The 15134-nt window shown below is 39.0% G+C and overlaps 2 protein-coding genes across 2 annotated transcripts in view; one reads left to right on the top strand and one right to left on the bottom strand.

The window, feature by feature from the left end:
* Positions 1 to 15134, top strand: part of lpxn (leupaxin) — a 665334-nt gene that overhangs the window by 89472 nt on the left and 560728 nt on the right. The gene's annotated exons all lie outside the window — the stretch shown is intronic.
* On the bottom strand, positions 1038 to 8985 carry mpnd (MPN domain containing). The gene is made up of 13 exons (XM_046049088.1): positions 8821 to 8985; positions 8064 to 8266; positions 7644 to 7865; positions 6015 to 6114; positions 5689 to 5767; positions 5492 to 5588; positions 5335 to 5407; positions 5143 to 5219; positions 4145 to 4313; positions 3510 to 3580; positions 3268 to 3357; positions 3072 to 3164; positions 1038 to 2058 (listed from the first exon to the last, which is right to left on the bottom strand). The coding sequence occupies exons 1-13, from the start codon at positions 8822 to 8824 to the stop codon at positions 1972 to 1974; spliced, it is 1365 nt and encodes a 454-aa protein (XP_045905044.1). The 5' UTR covers positions 8825 to 8985; the 3' UTR covers positions 1038 to 1971.

The raw sequence follows: 15134 nt of genomic DNA, 5'->3' as shown, positions 1-15134 counted from the left end.
TATTATTGTGTTTGCTCAATAGTTTGGTCTTGTGACAAAAAAAATGTAACTTTTGCTAAAGTGACATTTTCAATACAGGACTTGTGGGCCATTTTACATAAAGATCTGAATACGTCCTTATGTCAGTGTTATACATTATTTTTTAACTTCACTTAGTGTTTTGATCTCAGCAATGTTAGATTTGTTTACAGGGAGATACTATTGACTTTATGTGGAGCTAATTAGCAGAGTTTCAGGAGCCAGACCACACATCAATGAATGAAAAAGAACCTGATAAGACTAGCGATAAAGTACCATATTTCAAGTTTTGAAGGCCACTACCAATATTTTTTTATTGAAAGCAACCAAATGCAAATAGTACTGGTATTCAATGCCTCCGGATCTTTTGAGTTTTAGTTATTTATAACTTTAGTACATTTCAAAATTGAAATGAATGAACACTGAACATAGTAGGTTCAATAAGAGGTTTGAAAGGGTTCCGATTAAATAAACAGATTCAGATTGTATAAAATGCTATCAAACCTCAACCCTAATTTCAAAAGCCTAAAAATAATCCATAGATTTATGTTATTTCTTAAAAAGAAAACATCTGTGCCCATTAATATTTATCTGTGACCCTAAACATTTTAATTTCTAGGCACTAGTACCTACAAAGCTTAAATGTAAGTGTAGGGCCCTGCTGTCTGTTAGTCGGTCCAGCGCATTGGACCAGACTAAAATATCCTGACAGCTATTAACTGGACAGCTGTGAAATTTAGTCCAGACATTCATGGCCTCCAGATGAATCCTAATGACATTGATGATCCTGACATTTCCTCTTTCCTTGGTTTGTGAGCAAATACCTTTTAAAGTAATAACATTCACTTAACACAAAGCTGAGGCTTTCCCCTGTCAAGTAAATGTTGCACGCATCATTAACATTATACCTGCTGAATATCAGCATGGTAACTTTGTCACTGTGAGCATCTCACAGAGCTGCTAGCGTGATTGTGGACCTGTAGTGATTTAGAAGAAAGTCAACAAAGAAGTAAGTCATGTTTAAATTATTCCAGTGTGTATATTTTAATGCTCTGTGGATCATCAGCAGGCGTAAGGCATTGCTCTGTCTTCATACATGTACATCACACAATCCGCAGTTAGTAATAAATACAGTACAGATAAAGAGGAAGCAAATATCTGTCCTAACCAACAGGACTCATGTCTCACATAACCCTACATGGAGACAGTAGAGGGCACACACACACACACACACACACACACGTTCATTAAAAAAAAGTTGGCATGGCACAGTGGAATTACTTGCACCACACTGCAACTGTCCAATTTGACTTGAGGAACACAAACATTCACGAAACCTATTGCAGAGTACAGTTTAGGTCAAACCAAGACACATTTGCATTCTTTGCTAATGTAGTATATTTTGTACTACCCATTTTTACCTTTGCTCCATTGGTTTAGTTATAAAGGCAATTACAACACATTAAAAGTCTACATTGTACTTATCTGCTCATACCACAGGATACTGGCACAGATAGGCACATAGGTCCATGTGTAAAAGGTAAAGAGGCCGGTCAGCCAGCCTGATTTCTGGTCCACGAGATGCTTCTGTTCAGTGTCCATCTCGTTAGTCTCGTGTTCCCTGATCCGGTGCTGTCTGGTTTTCTGTGTCAAATTGTACACTTCTCACTTTCCGCCATTTAAAAATAAATACCATCTCCTGGGGCTACTAGTATCACAGGTTTAGCACTTTCAGTCACTTAAGTGTTTCTGAACTCACAATAATGCTGTGTCAAAATTAAGTATCACTCAAGCATGAGAGAATTCAAGGCATCTACAGGATATGTTTTTCAAGCAGGTTTCTACGTTGTACATCCGTCACTCCAGTCCTGTCAGCGCCACACAAAAGGGGGTTTGAAATGGAACAACTTGAGATGGCGAGCAGCCGCATGCGCGCATGCACGGCAGATCCACTCAGTGCATGTTGCTCAGCTGGCTGTAGACATGCTCCAAGATCTGAGAGTAGGCCTGGTCTTTGGGAGCATGGCAACTCAGAGAGCCCTGAGGAAGGAGACAGAAGGTTGTCCAAGTTAGGTCAGCTGATGGCAAATAAAGGTATTTGTACTTTACTTGAGCATTTTCTTTTCATGCCACTTTCTTCTTCTACTCCACTACATCTCAAAGGGAAATATTGTAATTTTATTTCACTGCATTCCTCTGACAGCTTCAGTTACTTTACAAAGTAAGGTTTTTACACACAAAACATATGAACAGTTTAAAAAATGTGATGTTTTGTTATAAATTCAACTACTTAACAGTTTATACAAGTACAACTAGTACATTAGTTGACTGACATAAATTTAATTGGCAACTAGTCATTTTTAATGTAAAAACATTTCAGGGTTCCAGCTTCACAAATGTCAAGATGTGCTGCTTTTCCTTTTGATTATTTTAATGTATCTTTAATCATTTTGAGGTTTGGACTGACAAAACAAACATTGTGAAGGTGTCACTTTGGGCAATTGTGACTATGTTTCTCACAATTTTCAGAATTTTTACAACTGATTAATGGCGAAAACAATCAGCAGATTAATCCATAATAAAAAAAGTCATTAATTGCAGTCATACAAAATAGTTCAACCTCAACCAACTACAACAGTAAAATCCTGCTTTTACATTAATTCATAAGTAATAATAATGTATTGGTATAATAATGTATTGGTATAATATATACTAGTATAACAACTAGTATAATATGATACTTTAAGTACATGTTACTGATTACACTTACATACCTTTACTTAAGTAACATCTTCAATGTAGTACTTTTACTTGTAATAGGTTTTACAGTGAGGTATTAGACCTTTTGCTTAAGTAAAGGAAAGAGAAAACTTAATCCACTACTGTAAAATTATATATATATTATATATATATATATTATAGTATTGCTTTGGCAATATTGTTATTACACATTCATGCCAATAAAGCTAATTTGAATTTGAATAAATGAGAATACCATCACTCACCTAATATCTGCCCAGGTATAAAGATTTCAACTGGTCAATAAATCCTACCTTGATCTTGTCCATCATGGTCGTATCAGGACACCAATACTGGCTGAACTGGACGAGGTCGGGAGCTGCCCTGTAATAGTCAACCAGGAGCATCTGTGGAGGAAATAAACAGAAGTTTTTAATAAGGATTTACAGTATTTACAGTACAGATTTCTTTTGCAGTATTTTCATAGGACTGATGCTGCAGTATAAGTACCATCTCGTTAAGAACATCACTAGTGAGAAAGTTGTCCTGTACGTAGGTGACCTCTACAGCCACGGGGATACCATGGTCATTGGGCCGTTGCTGCAGGAAGGTAGATGATGCATACGTTTAGCAGAAATATGAGCACAAGTGTCTTTCTAAATTAGGAGTGTCAGTAAAGACTAAACTAAGTCACAAAGCGATGACATAAGAAGGTGAGTAGTTTAAATTATATTAATTATTCCTGTCCTCACCTCAGGCGGTGGTACAACCCAGAATGGAGTTATTGTGGACGCAACACCTTGATTGCCGTGATAATATGGTCCTGAAAGAGAACAAAAGTTAAAAGTGTAGTGGGGTCCACAAAAGACCCTTCTTACCCTTCATTATTGTCTGTTTTTTACCTTATTTTTTCTTGCAAAACAACAACACAGTAAAAATAACATTTCTTTTATCTTCATTTTTGTCTTCTTGAGGGCATCCAGCTGTTAAACATTTATTAAGTTTTCTATTACGATCAGTCTACTGCTGCTACACAACACTGCAATATTTATATTTTACGATCTCACATGCATTTGTTGCTTTCTGCTGACACTTAACCCATTACCTTTTTCCATTCTTATATAACTGTACTGCAGTTTTTGGGTAGTGAGATTGCAGAACTACAGTAGATGCACAATGACTATATATGTATTGTAGATAGATCCACTCTATCTCCTGCTTTGTTATTTACCAATACTATTTAATTTCCCTGCATGGCATAAATAAAGTGTCTTTTATCAAACTGTTTTCACAGCTCCCTGCGGAAGAGGTACTGAAAGAATTTCCCTGTACATATCAATAATCTATCACACCATTATAGTCCCACACTGTATATAAAGGCCCTTACCACAGATGATGCCCAGACAGGGCTGGAAGCCATTGTTTGAACCCTGCAGCCTCAGCTGATGGTCCATCTGGGAGTCAATGTCCTGCAGTGACGGCAGAGCTGGGCCTCGCGGGTGACTGTGGTACCAGCCCACCAACGACAGCCCGCGCATGAACAGGTTCTGACAGATCTGGAGCAGAGTCAACATGACAGGTGCTGATTAGAAAAAAAAAATTAACTTTAATGTAAATTAATAATGTTGTTTGACTTGAGTGAAAGTAAATAAATGTGTACTACCACAGTAATTGTTATAGATGTTGCCAGTTCACAGCGGAGCTCAGCAATAACTGGATATACAATTGTAATTGGTAATTGGAAAACCCCTATTTGTGAAATTGTAATTGTAACTTGCAGCTGAATGTAGTTTTGGCCGCTATAGTTAAGTATTCAAATGGTTGTCCCAGTTGCAAAGTTTGAAATTGCATTTTCTATTCTGTTAACTGGTCGACTTTCCATGCTGAAAATTAATTGTAAATTATGTGTTGCTATAAATTTGCTAATATTACAGAACCTAAGGGGAAGGACACTATTTAAGATTTCACATTAAGATTTATCCCAGGACAGTTAGGGCAGTGCATGTGATTTTGAGCCACTTTTGTAAAACTGGAGCTTTGTTAAAAAAAGTTGATCTTGGTGGAGTTTGTATTCTAAGATTGTTAACAGAAATTAACTAGTATTTAAATCAATTTTAAGTGTAAAAAAACGAAACAAAATTTTGGTGGTTAACACACTCAGCAAAGCAGTCAGTGTTGACTTCCCAGTAATGAAAATTCAAGAGTGGGTTCTTTGGTTTCTGGCTTTTGGCAAGAGAGATGAATGTTGACAAGTGCTGGCAGCTGAACTGTCCTGGGGCGCAGGAAGAACTTGTGAATTTTTAAAACGGGTTACATTCGCCTTCATGTTTTCTGAAGGCACACATGCTGTCAGTGCAGACTACTGATTAGCTGTCCATGTGTTACCTCCTCCTCAACAGCAGACGCAGAGTCTCTGTCTGCCAGCCTGGTCCGACAGGGGAAAGCCCTTAAGACTGTGAGCACTGAAATGTATCGGCCACAGAGAGAAAAGGGCTGGGTTTAAAGACAGCCTCATTCTCCTCTTCTACTAACGTTTATTTCTTGCAGTTACTTTCTTATCTCTAGGGTCACACTCACATTGTGTATTGGTATCCCATCGTCCTCCGAGGTATCCCACCACCTCACTGGTTGTCAGGTGACAGTGGAAGTCCTGATGAGAATAAAAAACAGGTAACTTTGTCTTAACTGTCCATTAATATTCAATTATCTTATTTTAGATGTGATTGTTACTGACCATTAGCAGCAGCACATTACTGGACACGGCTACATTGAAAGGCTGGAATCTGTTGATGGCTGAGAAAGCTGACAGCTCCACCAGTGTGTGTGGATCTCTGAGGATACAAGTTAGTGTCTGTCACACTCAAATTCACTCCATGCTACAAGAGTACGTCACATAAAACTACACTGATCTTTCTGAATAAAAGTCAGTACCTGGTAGCATCCCTGGTGCCCAAGGTGCAATATCTGACAGGAATTCTCTCTCTGTCGGTTCTCCGTGAAACCATCACGTCTGCAACAGTTAAGGTTAACATTGGTTTCCCAGTTTGTTGGAACCACACAATTGCGAAAACAATGCAACGTTACAAGAGAAGAGATAGATGGGGGGTGGGTCAGGAGGGGTGAGTGGTGGTGAGAATGAGAGGTGTGCTGATCTGACATCTTTTCTTCATTATTTTCTACATTGTTATGTTTGTCAGCTCAAGGGTTGTAATGTTCTAAAACTAATAAAGCTAATGTTGAAAAAAGAGATATTATACCATGTAATCCAGGTTTGTTGTTCTTGTTCTTCTCATCTGCCTGCACAGCTGTCTTCCCTTCCTCTTCATCCTCGTCATCATCCTCCTCACTCACCAGGCTCTGTCATCACAAGAAATACACACAATATATGACATAGGATAATGTAAATACAGTAATGTAGATGGGACAACAGTATATTTAGACATACAGGTACCCTACAGCAGTGATCTCAACCCGGGGGCCTCTAAGGATAAAACGGAGGGGTTACAACATCACTGCAAAAATTAAGTCTTAAAACAAGTGAAACAAAATCCGCCAGTGCAGTGAGGATATTTCCAGAATATTTCATGTTTCCTATATAAATCAATGTCTTTCATGTATTTTCTAAAATACAGTTACATTTTCCATTCAAGACACTCATTTTGAGAAAATTCCTGAAGTTGATCAGTATTAGAAACTCTCCTGCAAATTTTTTCTCTTGTTCCAGGTTTTCAGGAATTATTTATCAACAGAAGTGACCAGATAAGATGGAGATTTTCAACAGTGATGATACAAAAGAAAAGAAGTGGGACAATAATCTGACTTTTTAAAAATCAGGGTTTCTTTCTCCTCTTTAGGCCAACGTGGCATAGCTAAATCAGGCTAACATACTGTCATCAGGCTCAAATCATCATGTTAGTTCTCATCCAGCTATCCATTAAGTTATCTTTAATAACAGTACACACTTATTTTGAAATAAAGGCAAAATGAGTAGCTAGTTAAAAACAATGATCTGCATTCATGTAACTGGCTGAGTGCTGATTGTGTGATTGCAGTTACATGAGCTAGGTGTGTAGGGAACCCTCCCAGCATGCACCGGGGCAACACCTTCATTCATATGTCTCATTTTGTGTGTGTTCCTGCATTGTTAAAGATGTAATTTTGTTCTACAGTGTGCTCCACAATGTTTCCACTGTTTCATCATAGTTAGAGATTACCAGTGAATTTGCAAACATAAACCAAACATTTGGTTTAGTTATTTCTTTAGTTTACACTTATTTTGATGTGTACTTGATTGTGTAGAAGTATAGGTAACTCTTCATTTTGAAAATATAATTGTGTAAAACAGTTGCGAGCCATTTTAATGAATTAATGTTTGTTCTTCTCAGTACAACGTCTTGGTCATGATCCAGCTGACTGTTAATAAACTTCAAAAATGCAGACTCGTGTTAAATCGTCAACATTATAATCTGGATAACTCCATTTCCACATATGAACGATGAATGGGGCCTTGTTCTTTTTTTGCCTCTTACTGATTTTGTCATGCCCCTTTAACAATCCTTAATTTGGTCCATCTCAGCTTTTCCCTTCTTCTCTCTGCGTGTCAAGAGTCATGCACAGACCAGTCTCCATACTGATCCATGAACTAACTGTATGTAGACCTGAAACAATTCATTTTTCATGCTATTAAATCATATACAAATAAGCTGTTTAGAAGCACATTTGGGATCATTTCATTGTAAAGGTCAAAATGTGGGTCATGATGTTTGACCTCGACACACATTTAACTTGATACAGCTTGTGTGTTCCCTCAAATATTTAGGCTATATTTTAGGTTACATTCTGACTAAAAAGTTATAAAAGTACAAATTCCACTGTTCTCCTCTCACCATGTCTGCGCTGGGTTGGTACTTGTGCAGCCAGGTGGTTTTGTACTGGACCAGCTTCTGTCCCCGGTAGCGTACAGATGCCCAGCCACAGCCAGACTTCTTGGCTGGGTTGACCAGACGTTTGCAGTGCGTTGCCCAGGCGCTGGGGGAGTTGAAGATCTGGCCCGTCTCCACCCATCTGATTTTCCCATCATTCAACAGGTCTCCTACAAAGTTCTTACCCTGATGGAGCGGAGAAGGGAGACATTTTAAATCAAGAAGCAAGACATACATGTGGGTTTCCTACTTAGTGCATTTCATTGCCAGTGTATCATGGCCAGGTTAGCTTGACATGAATAATAAGTGCCATACTTACTTGCTTACTTACTTGCATAAAAAATGAATAAAAACATTCTCATTGTATGTACTGTATGTTATTACCAGGTAGTGGATGGCTAGCACCCCATCCCCCGGCTCCACAAGGCCGTCCTTGAGCAACACTCTCAGGGTGATGCCTCTCCGGGTCAGGAGGGAGCCCCGTCCGGAGCTGGACCGCAGGTCTGCCTCCTCCCCTCCACTCAGCTCCTCCTCATCCTCCTCTCCTCCATCCTCCACCACCTGTGGAGAGCTGGGTGGCTCTGAGCCTAAGGACACACACACACATTCACACATCATGGATCCTAATGTGCTCCATCTGCTGGAGTGATGTATGTGGGTGTAATGTCAGTGTCAAAAACAAAAAAACATAATTTTGTTCATTATTTTTTAATGTTTTCATTATTCAGCAGCCTCTTGTTAAAGGTCATATTACTCTGAGGCTTCAAAATTTGAAAAAGCACCTGACTACCAGTTAAACATCTGTATCACAGTTACATCAGGAACAAACCCCATGCAAATGTCCCATTACTTTAATTTTAATAACTTTGTAATTAAAGCTCCACTGTAATGGCAGCCAGCATCGTCCATAACTGCACCATGCTAAAATGATAGCAGTCCTATCATGGTGAAATGAATCTCAAGGGGGCAAAATAGCCAAATGATAATCTAAATTGGCATTTCATTAATTACAGCTAAGCTATGCGGTTGGCCTTTGTTTCCATCTCCCATTAGGGCATGGCTCTCTCCGCTAGAAGAGGCCTGTTCCCCTCTGTTACTTTCCCTCAGAATTACAATTAAACCCCTCTTTCATTATTCTCACCCATATCTCTGAAAGCGTCGGAGAGCGCCTCTAAATCCAGCTCGGTCAAACGCTGCTCCTTTTCAGGGCACTTGCCGCTGTGTGGGTTTGAGCTCCGGGCAGATTTCACAGATACCCTTCGCCACACTAGCTGCGGCTATTATTCAAAAACATAAAATGAAGGCGTCTGTGGCTCTGCAGTGTAGTTTCCTTGTTGTGTTGCTTTAATGTCAGTTCCCCTCCCCTTTCTTTCTCCCTCTCCCCGTCCTTGTCACTCTCCCTGTGTTCTTTTCTGAGCGGGTTTGTCTGACGTGCCATGCCGGGTATCTGCCATTATTCACACGACTATTAACACTAAAAATCCCACATAGGCATTTAAACGATAAAACAATCGTTTGGGGTTGAAAATTTGACTTAAATATTATTAAAGATGTAAACAATGTAGCGCTAAATCTGCGCTTCCTCCGGAAAGATGAAGTGTCGCCCCGTGCGCGTGAACCGACCGCTATTTGGCATTTAGGGAGATTAAAAGTACATCCTGAAGATTATGGGGTCTTGGTATATGACAAACACTACACAGTAGCTAAGGTCAGTGATTAGTGTTGTGTTATAATACGAGCTTGTGCCGCACTTTACCATGTTAATGTGGTTTTCTTCACTACACCGAGATGTTCCTTCTTTATCTCCGAAGAGAAGCACATTCACCGGGAAGCAGCCTGCGGAGGGCAGCAAACCTCCAGCAGCTTGTTTTACAGGTTTTTTTTTCTGTCGCTGTGGTAGGCCTACTTTTCACACAAGAACAGATCATCAAAAAAGATTTTTTTCCCCCCACAACTTTAAGTACTAGACTGAGTAGACTGAGTGCAACATGTAGAAAGACATGTTTTGCAATGAAATAGCCTACATTATGTTCATACAAAGTACACGCTAACTTTCAGTAAGATTTTCTTATCTATCTAATACCATTTACTGTCACTGCTCATTGTTCCTAAAATTAAAAGATTAAAAACGTCAGAATAACCACCCTATGAGATTTTATCTATGAGATGTGACCTCAGTGGGATTCAAACCAGCAACCTTAGTTTTGGTAGCTTAGTGCTTTAATAAACAGAGCCACAAAGGACCACTGCAATAACTAACCTACAGTTTGTACAACTCCTTAAAATAAACAACATGATTACTACCCATAATTGTATCGCTAATTTCATGTAATGGTAAAATCAGTTGGTAGCCATATGTAAAAATGGGTGTGAACATGGAAAAGAATAGACAGCAAGGAAGTAGAATCAATCAGAGAGATTGAGGACAGGCAGAGAGAGGGCAGGGCATCTGTCAGAGAGGACAGGCTCAGAGTTACATTTGATAAGACAAATCTATACGTTGCAATAAAAGTATGTTTTTTGCATCAGTGATTGGCCAAGATATCTTCAATGACGACAACTTTATTGCATAATAGATATTGTTGAAATGATGGATTCTGTACATGTTGGGTAAAGGAAGTGTATTTCCTAATGTGAAAACTGTGTAATCTGGCTTTTACAGTACTGTTGCATACTACTGTCAGCAAGGCAATTTGAAGCATGTATCTTGTATTGTTTGCATAGTTTTGTATGAAAGACTGGCTGCATGATGTGTTTGGAGTTTTATACTAAGAGTTGTGAAATTTTATCACAAACTTGCAATGATAGTACCAAAGCGATCAACAAAAACTGTAACTGGGTTCACTTCCTTTTACCTCCATGTGGTGGTATTCACACAACAGGAATAAAACTCTGTAATGGGGTCAGATGAATCTGCAGTTCAGCAATACTGGAAACAAAGTAGGCCTATATGCACATTTACTGAAGTAGGCTACCATCCAATTTTGATGCAGGCCTATTTTTTCTATTGAGTAGCCTATTTCCATTTGGCGATACTTTATACGTCTACTCCAGTACATTTCAGAGAAAAGATCAATTAGCCATATCTGTCAAACATTTATTTACCTGTAGTGAACCTTATGACTGTAGGCTACATACAATAATTACATTAAACATGATTCATATTTATATTAAACCATCCAACAACATGGCTGGATTGACCTGTCCAGTCTACATCCCCAGTGAGGGTGAGCCCAAACATCTGTATCACTATCCATGTTAGTTATATTTCATACCGCACATATTCAACAGTCTTTCAGCCAGTAACAAAATGTTTGGACAGTTATTGGTTTGCTTCTCGGGTATCAGGTAAAGGCTATAATGTTATCAGTTTGACTGTATTTTTAACACAACGCAGCAGTAGTATATAAAAAGATAGTTTGTCCATATCCTCTTTGTTGAAGTTTGTTCTGATGACGTCAGTGACATAAAGTGTACTTTATGGATATCTAATGTTTGATTATAAAGCCAAGATACCCAGTCATCTCTCTCAGAACTGGCAATGGCATTTTGGATTTCTCACAAAGGTAAAGCAGGGAGAACAGGATCACAATACGCTGGCTTTGCCTATGCCAAGTGGTGAGGACGTTCATGTCCATGAAAGAAGAGACTTCACAGATACACTTAGCATTCTGGCAAAACTGGTATTGACAACAATAGTGAAAAAATACATTTTGTGTTTTGATGATGTCACATGTGTTCCTAATGGATATCTAATGTTTGATTATAAAGCTTGCTTTGTTGTTACACAAAAGTCCCTTCTGCTCCTTTATGTTCGCCGGTGTATTTGTGTCTGTTGCTGCTCTATGGAGGTTAACCTGATAAACCTGTGGTACACATGTGAAAAACAAACAGTCAGTTGCTTGGTAACGTTGATTAGCATTAAGCTGCTAACTTGCTCATACCTGAAAGCTGTAGTGATGTGCTAGGCAGTCTCCTGTTGATGACCAATTATTATAAACAACACAGCAACTCACCTGGAAAAGTTTGACAGAGACACCGTTTTCTCCCTATTACAAGTCAGTGTACCATCAAAATAATTTTGAAGCTGTCATTTTAACATACAAATACTACATAACGTTGCTTTAAAGGTAAAATAAGTTTCAGGAAGCCAGACATCAAATCACCCTGAAAGCAACAAGTAACAAAAAAAGTTTTTCTCTACACAAATCATATGTGACGCCATCAGTAGCCTATACATTTGCCTGGTTAAAAATGGGAATGAACTCAAAATGAAGTGACGCGTAGAATGCTATCTCACTGATAAAACAAATTGGAGACATTTGTGCACAAGTTAACACCTTGTATCCAGTTATTTGTTATTGCATAGACAGGCTGCAACACAAACTATGGGCACATATCAGTCTGTCAACTATCATGTGCCATGGCTTAATCTATCTATCTATCTATCTATCTATCTATCTATCTATCTATCTATCTATCTATCTATCTATCTACTACTCTTCTGTACACACTATACTTACAGTGAGTGAACAGCAAAGTATTATGATACTTTACCTTATAGGTCTTTATAAACATTCTGAATATTTGTCCTTATATTATCGTATTATTATACATAGCTATAAGCACAGTATTACACATTATAAGTATGTTTATAATGCATTATAGACATAATGTTTGTCTGAAAACCACAATTCATTACAGTAGTAGTATAATAACTATAAGAATATCGGTATACTGCCCACATCTGAATTTATTTTTCTGACACAACTGTTCTGTCGTGTAGCAGAATTGCTATGTTTATTGTTAAAAAGGTATTCACAAAATGTCTTTAATACAGTCAGTGGCTTCTTTATTCTCCTTTGGTGTACCACCAGTTGGTAGAACATGATTTGTTAAACATGGACAGACTGGCCCATACCATTTGTGAAACTGTAGCCAGGCTCGCATACAGGGCATGATTGGTCATGTTTATTTCACTTGTATAAAAGATAATTTGCTGTTCAGAAATCATCCTTCTCCATTTCCTCTTTGCTGAAACTCCCTGAGGGAACAAAAACTAATCTGTTGAGTACTGAGGACGTACCACCACTTGGTAGGTGAACAGGTTTGAGTGGCATTTATAGACTTGTTCTGCGCTGCTTGGGACAAATACAAGATTCTCACCATCAACAGAATTAAATTCACCAACGTGGAACACATACCTCCCTTCACACATCACAACAAGCCTATTGCTGTAACGAATACGTCCCTCCATCTCACTGGGTAACTCACTTTTCTTTTCCTCAATCTTCAAACTAACAGCTGGCAAAGAAGGGCAAGTGACACTTCCACTTGAGCAATCTTCAGCACTGATATATACTCTTGTTTTCCAGCGCATGTTGTGTAAAGCAAAATAGGCAGTGTTATGAACAGGTGTTTGGAAATCAGAGGTCAGACTATTGATGCGTTGGCCACGAAGAGTGTAGAACCCAAAATCTCTGTAAGCTTTGACGATGTGGTAGCTGAAGGTAAAGCTCCATGGCATACCAGTGTAAATCCTGGACGTGTAGCTATTTTGTTCTTCCCTCAGATCATTGAGCAATGTTGTGAAGGGCAGAGCGTTAAACTGAAACCCCTGCAACTTGCTGGCCTGGTACTGTGAGCCATCAAGCCTGTATAAGTCCTCAGCTGGTATCATTGGGAAATGGACGAGCTTCAGAAGGACCTCGGGAATAGTTGTGTTTCCTTGGGCTGCCGCCCATCTCTCCAGTCCATTCAGGATGACGGTTTCATTACGTACCACAAGGTCTGAGCAAGAAAGAAGAGCTTCGACCAGTTCAAATGGAAGATTTGTCCAGGCTGGCGAACGGATCAGCGCCTCACAGTTCCACGCCAGGTAGAGAAGGCAAACTTCCTGTAGTGCCTCGTCACCTATAAAAACTGCATACTCATAGAAAGAGTTCTGACTCTGGAAAGTGGGATCCTCTGGAAGAAACAGTCTGAAAATATTTACAGCCTCATTCTGAAGCTCTGTCAGACCCCACTTGGATGCCATGTTAAGAATGCAGTAGGCAGAAGATAGCGTGACTTTCATCTTTCTTGTGTAGAAGTATCTGAAAAATCAGCAGCTTCATTAGCAAGGTTCAACTATTTCCTACTCAGTGCATACAATTAGACAGAAAGTGAAAATCAGCTGGTACAGTGGTACAGTTTGAAGTCACAAGTTTGCTTTTACCTGACAAAGTTGTTGGCGTGTTGACTGCAGTGAGAAGAGACATTGATGCTGAGGCTGCTGAAGTCTGGCTGTGAGGTTTGGAGGTTTGAGTTCAGAGAAAGGATGATCTTGTGAGCACAGATTGTTTCAATGGTGTTGGTGTCCACCACCACTTTAATGTTCAAGTCACAGTCACGTCCACTGTCAAACAGCTCCCCCAGCTGATGAGAGAGGCTTGCATTGTGGTCCAAATCAAACTTGAGATTTAGATTCCTGTTAGTAGGTTCTGGTAGATGATATCAAAAAGGGCCCAGTGAGTGAATTTGTTGTAATGGGAAACAGGCGTCTGAATTTTTATCCATTATTTCTCCATGGAAGATGCATACTTCTTGCCTAAACATTGTTTGCCTTACCATTTTCACATCTAACACCAGCATCCTCACTGTGACCACAGTTATGGATCCCCCACCCGGGAAACTGACATTGGCTCAGTTTCATCTCTGTCCCAATACAGCCTACATCATCCATCCAGATGTTACCATCCCCTAACACAAAATCAATCACAGAACAAAAACAGATCAAAATAGCCATTTGTACCAAATAACGTTCATAATTACAGGTTTTCTTCATTAATGTTTGGCACATGTATTATTGTCTGTACTGCCTTGAGTTTCAGAGGGTCACAGTCAAATTGAGCTTTATTACCGTTCCCAAATGTAGATGATTGAAGAGCTTCTATTGCACCAGGGAAATGGAGCTGGTGACAAACTACGTGAGCGTCATTTATGTCCCAGCCATCATCGCACACGGTCCCCCAAGCTCCATCATGAAAGATCTCCACACGGCCCTCAGAGAAGTCTTGACCACCAGCCAGCCTAATATAACCTTCCTCCTGACCTAAAGAAAAATGTAATGTGATAACCAAATTTAGCCATCTGTCTCCAATGAGTAGAAAAAGATGATCAAAAAAAGTCTGTATTTACACAAGTGAACCATGTCTGTAGCTCTACTTTTATTTATAAAACAAAGCCAGATTATGTCATACCAGTTGACAGTTACTATATCCACATTTTGCTATTTAAGAACTAAAGATTGAAAAATAAAAAGTAGGAAAGTATTGTACTTTGGTTAAAAAAATACTGTATATATTTTGAAATTATGAGTGATAGTAACATAATATTGTTAATGCACTCAAGAAGATAAGCCATTAAACGTTTATATTTATTGTATTTGTCTCTGAAGATTGAAGGAAAGAAGGC

This window comes from Micropterus dolomieu, linkage group LG05, assembly GCF_021292245.1.
Source record: "Micropterus dolomieu isolate WLL.071019.BEF.003 ecotype Adirondacks linkage group LG05, ASM2129224v1, whole genome shotgun sequence".
Taxonomy (NCBI): Eukaryota; Metazoa; Chordata; class Actinopteri; order Centrarchiformes; family Centrarchidae; genus Micropterus; species Micropterus dolomieu.
The sequence above is the reverse complement of the archived record's forward strand: the minus strand, read 5'-3'. Positions and strand labels throughout refer to the sequence as shown.